This window comes from Chelonoidis abingdonii, chromosome 2, assembly GCF_003597395.2.
Source record: "Chelonoidis abingdonii isolate Lonesome George chromosome 2, CheloAbing_2.0, whole genome shotgun sequence".
In the NCBI taxonomy this organism is placed as follows: Eukaryota; Metazoa; Chordata; order Testudines; family Testudinidae; genus Chelonoidis; species Chelonoidis abingdonii.
This window is the reverse complement of record NC_133770.1, coordinates 159,235,501-159,255,406: the sequence shown is the minus strand read 5'-3', so window position 1 is coordinate 159,255,406 and position 19,906 is coordinate 159,235,501. Positions and strand designations below refer to the sequence as shown.

General features: G+C 41.1%; 1 protein-coding gene across 3 annotated transcripts in view; it reads left to right on the top strand.

Moving 5' to 3' along the window:
* Positions 1-19,906, top strand: part of PPP2R2A (protein phosphatase 2 regulatory subunit Balpha) — a 98,341-nt gene that overhangs the window by 53,622 nt on the left and 24,813 nt on the right. For all 3 annotated transcript variants that reach the window (XM_032795364.1, XM_032795373.1, XM_075062749.1), the window contains exons 3-7: positions 2,158-2,255; positions 14,893-15,058; positions 16,388-16,500; positions 16,912-17,089; positions 18,208-18,372. In XM_032795364.1, the coding sequence (XP_032651255.1) occupies positions 2,158-2,255; positions 14,893-15,058; positions 16,388-16,500; positions 16,912-17,089; positions 18,208-18,372 (720 nt within the window). The remainder of the gene's footprint in view (positions 1-2,157; positions 2,256-14,892; positions 15,059-16,387; positions 16,501-16,911; positions 17,090-18,207; positions 18,373-19,906) is intronic.

Sequence of the window (19,906 nt, the reverse complement as noted above, 5' to 3'; positions counted from 1 at the left end):
ACTTGCAATGTTTTGCTCAGTAGCATTCAGTATGCTAGGTGGCTCCTCAGAGCTCCAAAACATAAAACAAGAAAGCAGAAAAGATCAACAACTACTATAACAAAAAGTGTGCAGTGCATTGTTCGTCTCCATTACACGAGAATAAAGAAAAAAGATATTTTGTACTTTTTTGGGCTGGAAAGTCTTGTATTTGTTGCTCCATGATTTAGGGGGAGGGATAGCTCAGTGGTTTGAACATTGCTGTGCTAAACCCAGGGTTGTGAGTTCAGGCCTTGAGGGGGCCATTTAGGGATTTGGGGCAAAAATCTGTCTGGGGATTAGTCCTGCTTTGAGCAGGGGGTTGGATTAGATGATCTCCTGAGGTCCCTTCCAACCCTGATATTCTAAGTGGAAAGTGCAAATTAAATATTATGTACAATTCTGCCTCAATATAATGCTGTCCTCAGGAGCCAAAAAAGTCTTATTGCATTATAGGTGAAACCATGTTATATCAAACTTACTTTGATCCACCAGCGTATGCAGCCCCCCCCCCCCCCCCCCCGAGCGCTGCTTTAGCAAGTTATATCTGAATTTGTGTTATATCAGGGCAGAGGTGTATTTAAGATATTATTCCCGGAATAAACTGAAATATCTCTTCTGATTAATGGAGCATGTACATATTGTGGTTTCATGGAAGGAAGTGTTTATAACCTGGTAAATGTATTTATTTCTACACTGAAGTGCAAGTTTTGATTCCCTCATGTATTTATGTTGTTGCTTCTGAAGAAAATAATCTGGGTTTGTTCATCTCCAGAATCCACCAGGAAAAATACATACTTTGGCTGGATATTTTTTTGTCTGTATCCTTGCTGACACTATGTGTATAGTGTATTGTGTATTAAAAACTAACTAGAATGAAAATGCTTTGGCAGTTGGTTGAGTTGGATCGGGGTGGTAAGTTTAAAGGCTAAACTTGAAACATTTTAAATTCTGAATGTTTTAAATAAATTTTTAATTTAATAGCGTGTCATGTGTAGGATTCAGGAAGCCTAAAGGAATCCTCACACAGCATTCAAAATAATTTATGCTTAGTTTTAATTTCTGCAGAGGAAAGATATAACTCAGATGAAAACAAACATGCGTGTATTTGTACGTGTGCTAGGAATTTATATATATTGGTGGGTATGGGCTTAATTTTCACCCTATGGTGGACATTTGACATTGCCTTTCTTGCAAGACCAGTTTATTTACATATTGTAGGCTAAATTCCATTCTTAAAGGGATGATTGGCAGAGATGAGTACTCAATATATAGAATTACAAAACTTGCCCAATTTATATAGCATTCTGGAAGGGGGGGAAAACTTGAGTAAATAATTTTAGCAGGTAAAAACCCAATGTGAATCTGATGAGGAAGTAGTCTGAGAACAGTAATTTCTCTGCTTTTTTTATTTTAATTAAATAAAGACTGCCATTTGAACTTAAGATCTTAACTTGAGTGTAGTTGTTCTGGTTCTGTTTCCTTGCATTCCTCAGATGCTGATGTCTGACCATGTCCACACTAGTAAAATAATTCTGCCTAAAGCTTTCCAGTGTGTGCATACAGTCCTGAAGAGACAAGCTTTGAGATCAGTATCGGTAATAGGCATGTGTCCACTTCTACTGTTAAAAATGAGTCTTAAGAGGTCTAGGTGAAATTAACATTATATATGCAGATGTCAGTATTACCAGAAACACTTGAAAACCAATTCTACTTCATATATGGCATGTCCAGAGATTAGGGCTGTTTCTCAGTTTTAGTAATAGATGACCAACGACTCCTGAAACACTTGAGTGTGACCGAATCCGGAACTATGATTTTTCTAACTCAATGAATGTGGAATGATTTTGAGATACTTAGCTTAAAATATTTTTGCTATTTTGCACCTCTTTACAAAACAAAATCCAAACCCCACTATTACCAGTCTTTTTCTGCCTGAGAAAACAATTTTGGACATTTTCCCTGTTGGGAGCATTTTATTCAGAGAATAAGACTGATTTGGACTAAAATGAGCCTTTGTCAAGCTGTCAGGAAAGATTTTCTGTTTGTAGTTCTTAACTATTTATAATTTTCTTGACTTTTTGAATAGATGTTTAGAACAAATGCTGACTTGTGGCTTTTTTATTCTTGGTTATGCAGCGGATATAATTTCTACAGTAGAATTTAACCATTCTGGAGAATTACTAGCAACAGGAGACAAAGGAGGTAGAGTTGTCATCTTTCAACAGGAGCAGGAGGTGAGTGTTAACTGTTTTTAAAATAAGCCATGTATTAAAACTTTTCCCCTGTCTCCAAGTGACCTTAGGAGTGAGGTGTATGCTTGCATGAGAAGTTATGCAGTTGTATTATAAATATCTGATCATTCTAAAGTGCTGGAAGAATAAACAGTGAAACTCAAAAGCCACTACCAAAAGAACTGTCAAAATTAATTACATTATTAGGGTCTTTAAAGGTCTGGGCCTGTTTTCAAATTGTAGTCTAAACACAGTTTATAGTGCTAACAAAATTGGACTAAAAGCCTTGGGGACCCCTTGAAGTGGTCACTTCAGATAGCATGCTGCCTTTTGGGGATGTTTCTTAATGCAGGTTTCTGTGTAGCTGTTGGAAAATGAGAACTGGCTTTAAGTGAGTATGTGACCTAAGATGTCCCTTTCCACTCTAATATAGGGCAAAAATTGGTCAAGGTTCTTCTGTCAGCATTGATTCTTTGCAGCTTGTTTTGGGGTGATTTAAGAGCAGATTTCTTTCTGCCAGCTAAAACTTATCATGGAAAGGTCTTAACATGAGAGGGGAAATCTCTCCTAAAACTAAACACAAAAGTTCCTTATGTTGTGTTTTGAACTGAGTAAGTTTTCCTTCCTTACTACAATGGCTTTGCTCATATCTAAAGATAACCGCTTATTTTGAGCATAATATCGCGTTTAATATCCTTTTATTCAGATTGGAATGTGTGGGTAGCTTACCAAATGCACCTATGACATATAAAGTTCTTGCTTTAAAATGCAAGTTATTGCATATATACCTTGATTTATTTTGCACAGTACTCTGTTAAATGCACTAAAAATGAATGGGATTCCAAAACTATCTTTCTCTGAACATAGGAAGGTGATTTAAGGAAGTTCTAAGCTTGGTTTTGAGACACTTTTTGGTCTTTAGCAAGGCACTCAACCTCAGTTTCCGACTTGTAAAATGGGAATATTACTTTTAGGGGTAGTTTTGGAGAGTGAAGTGTTTTTGAGGATGGTAGTATTATCACTAATACGTTGTATTGACTTTAGATGGAGAGGTGTAGAGGATGTTAATAAGATCTCTTGTCCCTTGGTACTATGTCTAATTATCTTCACCTTAAATGAATTCCCGTGGCTTGTCGGCAAAACTTTGTGTCTGTGCCTGTTCTCATTATCCTTGAGTTGGCTGACAAGGCAGTTTCCTGTTAATAGAATTGCCAACCCTCCAGGATTGTCCGGAAGTCTCCAGGAATTAAAGATGATTCTTTCATTAAAGATTATCTCACTACCTCCAGGAATATGTCCAACCAAAATTGGCAACCCTACCTGTTAACCAATTTTCCCTTTGATCAAACGCTGCCCCAAAGTTAAATCTGCCACTGGCTCTTGTCCCTATTAGCATAGCTCCCAGATCTACATGGACTTTTTGTTGCTGAATGTGATGTAATCTCTCTGGCTTCTGACTTTAACTCTGAGCTTAGTGATATTGAAATATACAGTAGAACTATACACAGACTAAAGAGGCTCACTGGAAATTACTGAATTCTATGAATTGGAGTAACCACAATAAAACAACCATAGTGCATTGCAGTGAACTTCACTTATTTGGAAATTTGTATTTTATTTTTAAGACTTCACCATGTACTGTAATATACCCTGTAAAAATAATGAAGTCATGCAGTGAAATTTCACTGCCCTGGAGGCTTTTAAATCTTTGCTGAGAAGTGAGGAGACAGCCACTCTGTGCAGATTATAAAGTGTGCAGATTAGTAAGATCCTATTGTTGGTGCTTAATTGCAAGAGTTGCAGACAAGTTCATGTATATCAAGTATTTATTACAATCCTTGAACTCTATCCTTGTTCTGAATAATTTTCAAATGCCAGACAATCATAATACTTAGCCCTTCTATAGGGCCTTTCATCTGTGGCTCTCGAAGTGTGTTACAAACACTAATAAATTGATTCTGGCATTGCTCCTATGAGATACTTAAAACTAATAGCTATGGGATCTAGAGAACTTTGTGGCAAGAATAGTATGCAATAGAAATTATACAAAGCACATAGGTGACTATTCCACCTGCCTCTTGAAGATATGTAAAGCAGTTGAAAAGCATGCGAATGTCAGAGTTCTCGACTGATACACTAATTGTCTGAATTAAAGATATAACTTTCTATGCAATATTGAATACATAATGAGTTAAACATCAAATGACTGCCTATATGTTGTTAAGGAGGGATAAAAATATGAGCATGTGGGGAAAAATGCCTCAAAATAATGCTGCCTATATGGATCAGTCTTTCCTATTCTGGAATGAATATATTCATATAATATGCGTGTGTGAATCCATAGTAAGAAGGGATGAAGACTTACGAACAATGTGTAAATTACTGCCCTCCGAGTTAGATTTTTAATGTATACTATACCGTATTTAGTTGAGATAGGGGTGTGTGTATATGGCTGTTGTCCCCCACAAAATCTGTTTGCATCAGGTACAGAATGCTTTCCATTTCTTGCACTAGTGACTAATACTAAATAGCTGCGCCTTCCCTGTTCTTAATTTAAAAAAAAACAACCAAAAAACATGCTGCCCTGATTTTCTTAGGTTGAAATTCTGACTTCATCTAAGCTCTCTGAGTACTTCACAAGCTCTGAGCTATGGAAATGACTATCTAGTAGAACAAGCTTACTTTTATTCAACAAAATAATGTAGAATTTCTTGGCTTGAGCCTTGTGTTAATCTTTAAAGGGTAAAGCAGGTCATTGCCAGTGTTGGCCTCTTTGGAAGTGTCTGCTTATGAAAGTCATTACATTCATATTAAAATAAGTAATCTTCATTTTTATGTGTGGATATAAGCAGTAGAGAGGCGTATTAATATGCTTGACAAGCAAGTCACTGTCTACTTTTTAGTTAACGGAAATTAGTAAATATCTTAATTGTTGTATTATATTCAGGTGGGTAACATTTTGAGATGCAAGTTTGAGGCTGCATTTTGAAATTCTTCCAGACCAGCTTCAAAGCTAATACTCAGTCAAAACCAGAGAGGAAGCTGCTCATTTAGAGGCATTTTGTATATAGACAAATGATATGCCTTTGGAAGGACTTTAAGATTTGATCCTTCTGCTCCCACAGCATGTTTAACTTCTGCACTGATGTTTGGCTCAGAATGTCACAGCATATTAAATTAGTGGCATTTTCAAGAGTACCTTAGTGAAGTGGGAGCATAAATCTGATTAAAAGCCAATGTGACTTGTGCTCCTAAGTCACTTAGGCATGTTTGAAAATCCCACTCCGTATGTCTAGCCAGTTAAGATATGGAACTGATGGCCACTGTTTATCCATGTGATATTAATAATCAGTAGTTGCATAGTGCTTTTGTCGTCTTAGCACTCCACAAACAATCCTTCCAGGATTCCAGTAGGGTACATATTCCCATTTTAAAGGTAGGGGAGCTGAGACAGAGAGTTTGATTTAGCAGAGGCTGCAGAGAGTCAGCATTGGAATTCTACCACTTGGATTTGGCATTAGAGTTAGGCGGTGCCTGGGCCCCTAATCTATACTTGGACCATCTCTCTTCAGAGAGGTTTAACTAACTTATTTTATCTTACCATAATTGTGACCATACCATTAGCCAAAACTACCTTACCTGTAAGGATTTTTTTTTAAAGTTGCTAAACATTAAAAATATTTTTAATGACCTGTATAGTTGAGTTGTACAGCCCACAGGTTTCCTGGGGGAAAAAGGGTAGGAAATAGGAAAAAGAGTTTGACTGGCTTGAGTGTCATAGAAGTAGGAGGAGTAAGAGTCCCTTTTATTTCCCTCTCAATATAGGGTGGGTTTCCTGGAGGACACTTTCTGGTGTTTATTCAATCTGGTTGTAAAAGTCCTAAGCAATGAGAATTTCGCCATTTCTCTAAGGAGGTTGTTCTTCCACCGCCTGCAACAACTTGCTTGCTTCCAGCCTGTGCAGAATTGAAACATGTCTTAGGCAAATAAATCACTAGGGTCAGTTAGTGCCATCTAGTGGGGTTTATCTGACTTTAGTCAGGACAAGTAGCCTTATAGCAGCTTTGTTTAGCTGGATTATGGTTTTAATGTAATGTAAAATGCAGGATGTCCTTACTATAATTTTCTGTTGGCTATACTGTAATTTGAAATGCACTGCAGACTTATGCTTTTATGAATTTAGACATGCTAAATAAATAGCCTTTATACAGGTTAGTGTCCTAGAAACTTCAATTGTTACCATCTAAAAGACTAAACAGATAGCAAATCTTGACTTTCCTAAGGAGATGGTCTTTATAGTTGACTCTCTTGTAATTCTGTAGCATAATCTATTAATGCAGAATATATTGCATAACCCATGTATCCTAGATCTAACACATTCAAATTTACTGATGTAGCATCGTATCCTTAGACTATTGTGCATAATACTGTAAATATAAACATAAACACAAACTTTACATCAACACAACTTAGCAAAACAAATACAGATATTAAAAACCCAGGATTCGCCCTGTCCTAAAATCAGTTTCACCTTTTAAAATCACCACCCCTAAAACAGTATACAACAATAAGATTAAACAATAATTAGAATTACATTATTTCATTTAGGTCAAAAGTAGCCTCTCTTTCACATGTTCTTATTTTTGCAGCTGGTCAGGTAAATAGACAGTCCGTATAACTGAAACATTTTCATTGTATAGCAAATATTCTGATTTCTAAGGTGGTGATTGTTGGGACATAAAAGTTACTCTGTGATGCTAAGGGGCATCACAGAACAGCTAGTCCTTTTAAGCAGTGTAAAGATTTTGAAGTTCTTCATGGCTTCCCCAAAGACATTTCCTTCACCCTCTCTCTTGAGGTTCAGGAAGCTTCCTTCCTACGTCAGCTTTTCTTCACTGCCAGCCCTAGCTGGGTCCCACTCATTTTTTGTCCACTTGAAATCCCCAGGACCAACCCACTGGGGGTTTTGCCATTTCTTGGCTACAAGTTTCCACCTTTGCGGTGAGACAAATTCTGTTGCAGCCTTGTGTGTGTTGCATCATTATGCTGCCTCAGAAGATAGCATTGCCTCAGTTGTTTTATGGGCCACTGAAGTGGTGAAAATTCAGATGACTGAACTTGCAGGATATGGACCCTTTGCCTGTTTAAAAATCAGTATGGTTTTGGAGAGGTGGGGATGTCCAGCAACTTGTTAGTAGTCTAGCAATTCTGGTGACAGGTTAGGATCTGTTTAAGGAAGTGGAAGTCACTGAATACCTGATTTTAATGCTCAGCTGCTCTGAAAAACTCCCATTAATTTCAGGGCAGAAATGCCAGTGAAGATCAGGGTCCAGTGTGACTGGCTAGGATATTCTCAGAGAGGTGTCAGAAAGGCAGGTGCTGCTATTGGTCTTGTGTAGTTGAGTACCTTTCTGTGTGTTTATGCAGAGCTTCCTGTTTTCAGTACAAAGTGTTATTTATTGACGGGTGTTTGTGCCTTAATTTGGACAGTTACTGGGTAAATATTTGCTTAAATTTTATGTGTATCAAGCCAGCGTCTGCACCTTGGCTCCATGCCAGTTCTAGTTACACTAGAATACAAGGAGTAAATGTATTGTGATTAAGAAACTGGATTCTGACTCAGGAAATCTAGGTTCTTCTTCAGGTTACAGTCCCTATGGGCGCTGTACCTTTGGATACGAGTGCACCTGAGCACTTTTGAGCGGAGATTTTAGTTAGCGATGTCAGTGCCTGCGCCCGACGCAACCTTGTGCTCTGGTGCAAGGATATATAGTCTCCAGTTCCTTGTCTGTTACCTTCAGTTTAAGATAGACCTGCGTGGTGTCTGCTGTTAGCTTTCCAGCTACTGTGTAATTGCTTTGGTTTTTTTACCATTTCATTTTGTTTTGTTCTTTAGCTGTTTCTTGTATGTTTTAAGCACAGATGTGTGTTTTTGGAGTCCCTCCTCCAATTTTCTTTTTGCGGCCAGGGCCGCCTTCACACTCAGCCTTTATCTGCAGTCTCCCTGGCAACAGGGGATATGCCAAAGATACTGGGTTTCAAAGCCTTGCAGACTTTATAGAGTTCTTGGCGATGGACATTCCTGTTTCCTCTGCTGCCTTGGAGAGTTTCACATCCCATCCAAGTGCAAGGCCTGCTCTGGATTTAAGGCATCTCAGAAGCTGAGGGAAGAGTGACTGAAGTTTCTCTGGATGGAGCATTCCTTGAAACAGGGGGGGTCCAGTTCTCTGTTTCCTCACCCCAAGTGCATTGGCCTCTACCACTCAGACTGCACTGGTGAATTCAGCCTGGGTAAGCAGAAACAATGTGGCAGCTTAGGAAACAACACATCTCAGAATGAAGAAACCTCATTCCCCGGAGACAGACTCCAAAAGGAGAGGAAAGTCATCTATGAGGCCAGGGAAGAAGGAGATATCTCCTCCCAGTATAGGTACTGCTAAGATTCCTAAAAGCCCTGGTACCAAGATACTGGTACCCATCAAAAATACTTTTGGTTCGCCTCAAGCTGAGAAGTCTTCTAGCAAACTGCACCAAATGGTGCTGTCATTGGTACCAGCAGCAGACACCTCCAGACACAGGGACTCTTCTAAGGGGCCTTCAACACATGCTTCATGGTACCTTTCTCTTGAGACCACAGCCATGAGGAACGCATGGACCCAAATGAGGGACTATTTTCACCAGCCTGCATGGTAGACACCCCCAACTCCTTGTTAGTGAACATCCTCAATAAGAGGAATCAACAACTTGCTTCATATGGACTGTCTTGGACAAAAGCAAAGCATGTTGGCCCCTGAAGTCCATAAGAGCTATTCATCAACTGCTCTCCGGTTTAGGATCATGAACTGTCAGTCCTGATGGCAAAATATAATTTTCTGTACTTTTAACATTTTATTGATGATTTGCCTCAAGCCCAAAGAGCAGTTTAAATCCCTCATTTCAGAAGGCCAGATGACTCTGAAAAACACCATAGCAGGCTCGATGAAAGTGCTTGCTCATGAACACTGCGAGTGATCTTTAGCAGTTTTGGTCTTTTGGAGCATATGTCAGCCTTTGGGCCTCCTGGAGATAGATCTCTTTGCAACGCTGTCTAATGTGATGCTCCATTGCTTGTACTTAAGGAGAGGTTATGGCCACAAATCTGATTCTTGTTCCCAAATCTACTTTGCCCCTTTCTCTGCAGGTGCATTTTTGCTGTCTGCTCACGGTGGCTCTCCTGACATGGATATCAGGCACCATGACCCACCCCAATATCTCTTCACCACACCTCAAGGTTTGACTCCTCAGTAGTTCTCGGACATAGAACAGGACTCTTTTCTTGAAGTTAAGACTGTTCCTGAGCAGTGGAAAACCCACCTGCCTGCAAAAGTGGAAGTGTTTCCAAGCCTGGTGTGCCCATTGATCTATATCTCCTCACGGACATAATCAACTGCCTGATTCATTACAGAACGCCAAGATTTGTTACTCAGTTCCATTAGGGTCCTTTTAGCTGCCATTACAGTCTTTCACCCACCTGATGAAGGTTTTTCTGGTTTTGCTCATCCTAGCATAGCCTGGATCTTTAAATGTTTATCTAACCTTTTCCTTCATGTCAAGGAGCTAACTCCACCTTGGAATCTTTTACTAGTTCTGAACGCCTTGAGTTATTCTCCATTTGAACCCATGGGCAGCTGTTCATTTCTTCATTTGTCTTTCAAGACTTCATAACCATAACTTCAGCCAGGTGAGTAGGAGAGCGAGGGGCACTCCTGGCTGTGACATATTCTTAAACAACTTTCTACCATGACAAAGTGACCTTACATCCCCATCCACTCTTCATACCTCAGGTCTTCTCAGAATTCAACGTCAGTCAGGGCATTCGACTCCCAGTGTTTTACCCCAAAGCTCACTCTGAGAGAAAAGGCTAGTCTTCATACTCTGGAAGTGAGAGGGGCTCCTGCTGTCTACGTTGATAGAATAAGTCCCTCCAGGGCCTCTTCCAGACTCTTTATCTCCTTTTCTGAAAGGGTGAAGGGGCAACCAATTTCTACTCAGAGACTGTCAAAGTGAGTTTCAAGATGCATCTTAGCTTATTACGAAGCATCTGGAGCACAGCCCCCACTTCGAGTGACTCTGCCTCTGCTAGGGCTCAGTCAACCTCAATAGTGCCCATAGGCACAAAACATTTTGAAGAACTCCAGCTCCCCCACAGGTAAGTAATTTCTCCTTCAGTTCCCAGCTCTGCCACAGACTTCATATGTGGCCTTGGGCAAGTCATTTAACCTCCGTTCCCCCCCCCCCCCCAGATCTGTAGAATGCAGATGATATTTCTTATTTCACATGAACATTCTGGAGATTAATTCATTTGTGTTCAGAAATCATACTCTGGTGATGAGGACCATAGAAATATGTCAGTGATGAACAGCAGAAAACCTACCCTCAAAATAGAGCTTTGGGAGCATATATGTTGACTACTTTCCTGAGATTTCAGGGAATGAGTTCAGAAAAATGGATGCCCTAATAATATGCCAGGATTTATTATTTTGTCACTACTTGTGTGTGACCTTGGCAGGAGCTATTTTATAAATAAGATTATTTACACAGGAGCATTTTTATATGCCTTAGATTCATATAGCATCTTTCATCAGACACAAAGCATTCCAGAGTTTTTTATAACATGTAGAGAGCATCACTGAAATGTGATTCCTCTGTATAGTTACACAAGCATGTGTAACTTCATCCAGCACTTACATGTTACCATCTCTGAGTTGGAATGTGGCAGCTATTCAACAGTATAAAGCAAACAGTTTTACATAAGAGAGGACAGGAAATGAATATTGTATCCTTTTGAAACTGCGTGAGGAACTCATGAAGGTGGACTGTAATTATCCTAGTTGGAATTTGACTTAAGGGAACTGGGGTTTATTCCTCTTGCTTTTTTATGTTTAGTTCTATGATATCCTAAACGACTCAAAGGACTTTTTGCTTTTCATCCTAAAGATGGTGTCTCCTACATTATAGAACCCTCTAGCCCTGTATATTTTTTTTTATTAATCCACAAACAAGTGTGTGTCAATCTGAATCATTGAGTTTAATATTGACTTGAAGTAGAGAACACCACTGAATCATGACTAGCACATCCTTCAGCACAATAGCTTTACCTTGGAAGTCTCCCATTCAGTGTACTGACTGCTTGACCCTGCTTAACTTGTTAGGCATGACTGAAACACAACAGCAAGTTCCTTCCTCTTTCTAGAATGGGAGGCCAAAATATTTGTTGGGTGTTAAATAGTGTGATTTCTAAGACAGCTTTCTTCTCCTTGTTCTGGCTTACTCTACAACATGATAAATTCTAACAACTACTCATCTTCATTAAAACGTTAAGGATGTGATACAAGACAAAAGGATTTGAACATAAGAATGGCCATACTGGGTCAGACCAAAGGTCCATCAAGCCCAGTATCCTATCCTGTCCTCTGACAGTGGCCAATGGCAGGTGCCCCAAAGGGAATGAACAGACAGGTTATCATCAAGTGATCCATGCCCTGTCACCCAGTCTCAGAAAATGTAATGCGTTTGGGGCTGACAATGATCATAGAAGGTGATAACTTTGGGGTGAGGCAGAGGGGCACAATCGTGGATGAATGGACCTGAGTCATATGTAAAGGGAAGAACGAGTTTCACAACCCAGAGTTCGTCACAGCAAAGGCATGATTCACCTGTCAACCTAAGATGGTGATGGTGGGATTGCAAGAACCTACGTGGGATATGAAAGCACACAAGATTTGAAGCTAGAAGTGTGCTTAGCTGTGGACTGTTTCAAAAACCACTTCCTTCCTGGTTGCTCTTCACATGGGTGGAGGTCAAGTTCCTCCGGTGTGAAAGTGGCTTTAAGGAATCACTACATAAAACACAGCTTTTTAGCAGGGAAAGCAGCAGCCTGTGTAAGATTTGAGGCTTCCTGTCATTCCAGGCAGCTCTCCCATCCATCCAGGATGCCCTCAGAGCATAGGCTGGCAATCATAAGTGTGCTTTTAATATTAAAGTTATGCTGGCTAAAGGTGATACACTAGAGCGGGGTGGCCATCCTGTGACTCCGGAGCCACATACGGCTGTTCAAAAGTTAATATGTGGCTCCTTGTACAGGCACAGACTCAGGGGCTGGAGCTACAGGCGCCAACACTCCAATGTCGTTGGGGGTGCTCACTGCTCAACGCCTGGCTCTGCCACTGGCCCTGCCCTCACTCCACCCCTTCATGCTCCCTCCCCTGAGCCTGCAGCACCTTCGCTCCTCCACCTCTTCCTGCCCCCAGAGACTGCTGCGTGCCACAAAACAGCTGATTGGGAGGGAGGGGGAGGTGCTGATGGGGGGAGGGGCTACCAGTAGGTGGGAGGCTCTGGTAGCAGGGCGGGGGAGCTGATGGGGGGGCTGCTGACATATTACTGTGGCTCCTGGGCAATGTACATTGGTAAATTCTGGCTCCTTCTCAGGCTCAGGTTGGCCACCCCTGCAGTCAGGGCCGGCGCTACCGTTTAGGCACCCTAGCCAATCGCCTAGGTGCCAGGATTATTTGGGGGGTGGCATTTTGCCGGGGGGGAGGAGGGGCGGCAGGCGGCTCCGGTGGAGCTGCCGCAGTCATGCCTGCGGAGGGTCCGTTGGTCCGCGGCTCCGGTGAAGCTGCCGCAGTCATGCCTGTGGACGGTTGGCTGCTCGCGCGGCTCTGGTGGACCACCCGCAGGCATGACTGCGGTAGCTCCACCGGAGCCACGGACCAACAGACCCTCCGCAGGAATGACTGCGCCAGCTCCACCGGAGCCGCGGACCAACGGACCCTCCGCAGGCATGACTGCGGCAGCTCCACCGGAGCCACGGGATCAGCGCGGGGGGTGGCGAAATGGCCGTACGCCTAGGGCATGAGAAACCCTAGCGCTGGTCCTGCCTGCAGTCAAACCTCAGTTTGGAACACTTCAGGACTGGAGGTTGTTTGTAACTCCCAACAAAACGTTATGGTTGTTCTTTCCAAAGTTTACAGTTGAACATTGACTTAATACAGCTTTGAAACTTTACTATACAGAAAAAGAATGCGGTTTCCCCCTCTCCCCTTTTTTAAAAGTAGTTTAACACTGTACTGCACTGTATTTGCGTTTATTTTTTTTTGTTTTGTCACAACTGCTGCCTGATTGCATACTTTTTGAAATGAGGCGTCTGATTGACTGGTCAGTTTATTAACTCTCTTGTTTGTAACTTTGAGATTTCACTGTAGAAGCTGTGACTTCTCTTTTTTTCCAGTGTAGCTTCCCAAAAGGAAGGAAAAAGAGTTTCTAAGGGCTGGTCTACACTACGGGGTAAAATCGATTTTAGATATGCAATTTCAGCTACGTGAATAACGTAACTGAAGTCGAATATCTAAAATCGATTTACTCACCCGTCCTCACCGCGCGGGATCGATGTCTGCAGCTCGCCATGTCGATTCCGGAACTCCGTTGGGGTTGGTGGAGTTCCGGAATCGATATAAGCGCGCTCAGGGATTGATATATCCCGTCTAGATTAGACGGGATATATTGATCCCCGAGCAATCGATTTTAACGCGCCGATACGGCGCGTAGTCTAGACGGGGCCTAAGAAAACAGGAACTAAGACTGTTCAGGGGTGGAAGAGCTGATTTATATATACACCTCTACCCCAATATAACACTGTCCTTGGGTGTCAAAAAATCTTACTGTATTATAGGTAAAACCACGTTATATCGAAAGTCCTTTGATCCTCTGTAGTGCACAGCCCTGTCCCGGTGGAGCACTGCTTTATTGCGTTATATCCAAATTCGTGTTATATTGGGTTGTGTTGTATCAGGGTAGAGGTGTATATATGTCTGGCTTGCACTGTGGTTGCATTTAGGATTCTCACCACTTGAGCAGCAGGTCAGTCTTCCCCAGAGTAGATTAACTTGATGTGCAGCAGAGAGAGACTTCTGGAAACTTTGGGGACTATACTCCCTTGGAAACTACATATTCTGTGGACTGGATGAGACACTCATAACACAATTTTAATAAGTTTTTTTAAAAAAACTTTAAAGGTTTCATAGCTCTGAGGGCTGGGTATTTGCAAAGTTAGAAGATTCAAAGTTCAGCTGTTTTGAGTTATTTAGAAGGGGCAATTGACTGTGTTGTAAACTGTGCACAAGTAGCTTAAAGGACTGAAGGATTTTTTCTGAAAGTTTAAACACTGATCACATTGAAACAACGTATGGAAAGTGACAGCCCAAAAAGAAAACTGAGAAAGTTGAGTGAGTGAAAAGGGGAGATTGGTTAAAATGAAGTAGCTGTGCAACTATACTGTCTTTGTGCTGCATCAAAAGTAACAAAATGTACTTAGCATTTCTGTGGTGCTGAAACTTTACCCAAACCCTTATGAAATGGTTGAGTCTTGTTGTATCCATATTGTAGAATTGGAAAAACGCGGCACAGGGAAGTTGCAGTCTGTCAGAGGATATACAACAAGACTGGCAAAGGCAGCCATAGTCCTGGCTACCAATCTCCTGTTTGAACCATTAGTCTACATATGCACTCTGTGTAAACATCCCCCCTACAATCTTGGTACACATGTGCACTGCATATAAGCCTTAATCATGTAATCCTCAGAAACAAATATTTTTTCTCTTTTTAGAACAAAATCCAGTCTCTCAGCAGAGGAGAATACAATGTTTACAGTACTTTTCAAAGCCATGAACCAGAATTTGACTACTTGAAAAGTTTAGAAATTGAAGAAAAGATCAACAAAATTAGGTGGTTACCCCAGAAAAATGCTGCTCAGTTTTTATTGTCTACAAACGGTAAGGTTTTTTTAGTGTACACGGTAAGCTTGTAAGCAGAATACAGCTTTGTAGAATGAATCTGAAATTCTCTGTTCCTCTTTCTACCCTTACTTACAGCATACTCATCTTTGACTAGCATCAAAGTTTGTTTATGCTTTTTTAAACTGAGAATTTAATTTTTGTTTTCTTCTTCCACTTTGCAACTGATGCTTTACCTTCATCAGGAACTTAAGATTCAAAGGCCAGTCTTTTACTCAGTAAAATCTGTTCTGAGTCGAGCAGCGGCCAATAGCTTGATGCTACAGGGGATGGTGAAGAAAACCCCTATATTTGTGAAATGCTATACGTTTGGAGGAAAATTTCTTCTGGATACTGTTTTGTTCAGTTTATTCCACAAATCATGAGTTTTTATAATATATAGATGTGTAATGCCATCTACAATCTATACAATGCAATAAATGGATAATTTTGTGGTTGGTTTAATTGTATCCGGGTATCTAAAAGAGTTTAATAGTAAACAAGTTTACATGTAGCATGGATTTGTTAATTTGAAGGTTTTTCTGATCTGATTGTCTCTTTTAAACTAAATGTCAGTCTAATGCAGTGGTCCCCAGCCTTTTTCGTCTGGTGAGTACCAGACGACGAGCCATGGAGGACGGTGGTGGAGGAGCATCCGCCGAAATGCCGCACAAATTTGTCAGTGGCAAGCAGCATCATGCAAAGGCGTCGGCCAATATGCAAGCGCACTTAGACGCCCCGGCGGGTGCCATGGCACCCACTGGCACCGTGTTGGGGACCTCGGTCTAAGGGCTTGTCTATACACAGGTTGTACTGCTTTAACTATACTGGTTTACTTGAAGCAGTACAATCCCCCCTAGTGTGGACAGACTGGCATAAAGATGCTCTCTACCAATTTTGCTCTTCCTGTACGGGAAGGGCAATAAACTATATTGGCATAAGGCACCTTTATAGTGACAGAACTGCATCTACATAGGGGCTTGTAGTGGTTTAATGGTTTTGCTTTAAAAAAAAAAGAAAATCAACCCCTTAACCAAAATACTGGTACAAAAAACTTTGTTTAGACCAGGTTGCAAGTGCATTTTAACTTTCCCAGTTCATTTCAACCTAATTGTAAGTTGAGGCAGCAGTCACATCCAACAAAATATACATCTCCCCAAACATTAGCTTTTAGAGTTTTTGTGTTATTTATATATGTAGGTAGATAATCCTGACAGGCTCACTTCAAAAATGAATACTGAAATGATCCAAAGATACCAGTTCTGAAAAGAAAGCGCCCTCATGCTTGAACTTTAATTTGAACTTGGACAACTCATTAATTTGTTGCAGATAAAACAATAAAGTTATGGAAAATTAGTGAAAGGGACAAAAGACCAGAGGGCTATAACTTGAAGGAAGAAGATGGGCGGTATAGGGACCCTTCTACAGTTACAACACTGCGGGTGAGTAGCTCCTCTATCTAGTGTGAGAGTCCTCAGAGTCACCATCTGAGGGTAAGTAAGTATTTAGCCTCATTTAATAGATCGGGATCTAAGGCTGAGGCAGTTGAGTGACTTTCTCAAGGTCCCATATATAAGTCTGTGGCTCAGCTGGCAGTAGAAGTCAGAACTCCTGACTCCATGTGCCAGTCATTCTCTACGAGACCATCCTTTGTATAGTGATATTAACCATAAGTTTCCTATGGTGTCCCACATATTGTACACCAGCAGTTCTTTGCCTGCTATGCACAGGACATTGATTTCTGAAGTGGCTTCAGGGTCAGGCTGGTGGAGGTGCATTGGATGGGTGGCTGTCGGTACACATTTATCTATATTACATGCACAGCTTATTTTGTGTTTTCTTGTATTTTGCAGGTGCCAGTATTCAGACCCATGGATCTTATGGTTGAAGCTAGTCCACGAAGAATATTTGCAAATGCTCACACATATCACATCAACTCTATCTCCATCAATAGTGATTATGAAACATACCTATCTGCAGATGACTTGCGGATTAATCTGTGGCACCTAGAAATTACAGACAGAAGTTTCAGTATCTTTTTATCGGAGAAAGGCTTTTTGCGATAACCAAAGTTGTTAGATTTCTCTTTTCCCTTGAAGTGTTGTATGCTTAAGACATCTTCCATTTATTAGTTATTTTTCAGTTGCAATTGCAGAGAATATTGCTACTGGCAATACCCGAGGATCCTTTTTAGGCAACATAAGGCAAAGCGGAGTTATGAGTAATGTTCATTGTTTTCCTGGCAAAAAAAATTAGGGCAAAATCATGGCATTGGTTATTAGAAGGGAGGAGAAGGTAAAGCTCCACGAACACAAGAGGAGCAGGGCTGGAAAGAGAACAATTTGAAAGTATTTGTCTTTTGAAACAGATCTTGAGCTACATTATGGGTCCAGTCTGCGAGGAGAGGTACCATCATCAGTCCCTCAAATTATTGGTCTGCTGCAGAACTTCCCAGCCCCCTTCTCTCCCTCTCTCTCTCTGTCTTTGTTCCCCTGCTACCCCACCACCCCACTCCTGCATACATGCGTAAAGGTTCTAGGTCTCTAGAATCACAGGAGCATATTCAGCCACAGCTGTGTGGGGAGCAGGAGCTGGAGCAGTGGGCAGATAAGGAGTCTCAGACTTTCTGAGGAAAAAAACCCAACAGGAAATCACAAAATCCATGACTTCCATGACAATCAGCCTTGGTTATGTTGCAGGATTTGGTGAAATTAGACGCAGGCCAGCTGATGTTCTAGAGAGCGAAACCGAATAACTGATGTAGTGCAAAATCATTTTTTTAGAATGTTGGATTTTAATTATTTTAAGCTTATAAAATATATTGGTGATTGTAGCTTACTAGATTATAGAAAAAATTTAAAATGATGGCATGTTTATATTTCAGGACTGGTTTTATAGACAGTTAAAAGAAGACTACGTTTCCATTTTTCAAGTAGATATATAACCCCCAGAGGTAGCCTGTGGCAAAGTCCTGTCTCCCAGTTCCTTGCCACCACACTGCTACCTTCCTCTTTTGATTGTTTTATGTTTGTCTGTTTTAGATACCCATTTATTGGTGATTGGAGAGGCTTTGTGGAATAAATGTGTAAAGCTGTATAAGTGTGTTCTGAAATTTTATAGAGAGAATTCCTTAATAAAACGCTCTCTAGATATTGTAGATATTAAGCCTGCCAACATGGAAGAGCTGACAGAGGTGATAACGGCTGCAGAGTTCCATCCTAACAGCTGTAATACATTTGTATACAGCAGTAGTAAAGGAACAATTCGTCTGTGTGACATGAGAGCATCGGCACTCTGTGACAGACATTCAAAACGTGAGTTTTACTTCATTATTGATTCCCCCCCTCCCCGTTTTTTAAAGCATTCAGCATTTCAGTACTAGAGAAAGCTATGGGTTATCTACACTTGAAATGCTGCAGCTGAACCAGTGTAGATGCTACCTATGCTGAGGGGAGGGGTTCTCTCATCAGCAAAGGTAATTCACCTCCCTGAGAGGCGGTAGCTGGGTCAACAGAAGAATTCTTCTGTTAACCCCATGTAGACAGTGCTAGATCAAATTGGCTTAACTACGCTGGTTGGGGTGTGGATATTTCAGACCCAGGAGTGATGTAGTTAAGCCAACTTAATTTTCTAGTATAGACAGTGCTATGTGTAGTGTCTAAGCATCAAGCACTGTAAACTGGGGCTTTTGTCAATAAATTTCTAACACACCTCACTGAGCATGTATAGTGAATTTCCTTAGTACGGGGGAAAAGAGGGGGAAAAAACCCCAGCATCCCACTAAGATTTTTTTGTTATCTCCTTGCTTGAGTGAAAACAGTAACTTAATGTTACTGCAACTTAAAAAATTAGTGCCAGAGGACTGGTTAATTGAGAGGATTGGAAACAGCTTAATGCAGCCTTTAACTTTTAAATTACTGGTTCACTTCAAACTCAGGTCCGTAGCTAATGCTTAAGGCTTGCAAATAAGTACACCCTCCAAAAGTTAGATTCCTCACTCTGTCTTGGATTTGTTTTTTTTATTGTGACCAATCTATAGAAAGCAATATGTATAGTGATTTGCCTTTACTTCTATCTTACATACACTCGATTCATTATTTCTTTAGAAGCTAAATCCAACATTTACTTCACCGTGTGGAGGTCACATTACAGAGCTTTGTCTTTCTGAAATATTACGTATAATGGCAGCAAGGCTATCTATTCTAGCTGAGCTAATACATTGTAAATGTATAATAAGCTTATTTGGGTATATCCTGTTTTAGCAGGGACTTGTATGCTGGACTTCTGAGGAGATGGACTCAGTGGTCCAAAGGTCTTATATCTGACTGGTTTTAATTCTTCCAGCATTTTTGATGTTACAGTCTTAGACCATGGATATAAGTGGCATTTGCTGTATACATCAGTATGCAACTTTTAATGTTCTTGTGCCAGTATTTCTTATGGTGATAAGTTTTCTTCTTCCTTCGTCTGGCCATCAAACACTAGATAACTAACAGCATCTGCAGTGTTCCTAATCAGTCTGTGTAGTATGATGAGTATTCTGTATTAGGGCATGGGAGACACTCCTCAATCGGTGCATGTATAAAATGCTGTCCCAGAACCATTTGAGATTTCTGCCAAGGTTCATATTGAAATGATTGTTCTTCTTCGAGTGCTTGCTCATATTCATTCCAAGTAGGTGTGCGCGCGCCGCGTGCACGTTCGTCGGAAGAATTTTCCCCTAGCAACACCCGGCGGGTCGGCAGGCGCCCCCTGGCGTGGCGCCCTTGCGGCACCGTATATATGCCCCTGACGACCCGGCCGCTCCTCAGTTCCTTCTTGCCGGCTACTCCGACAGTGGGGAAGGAG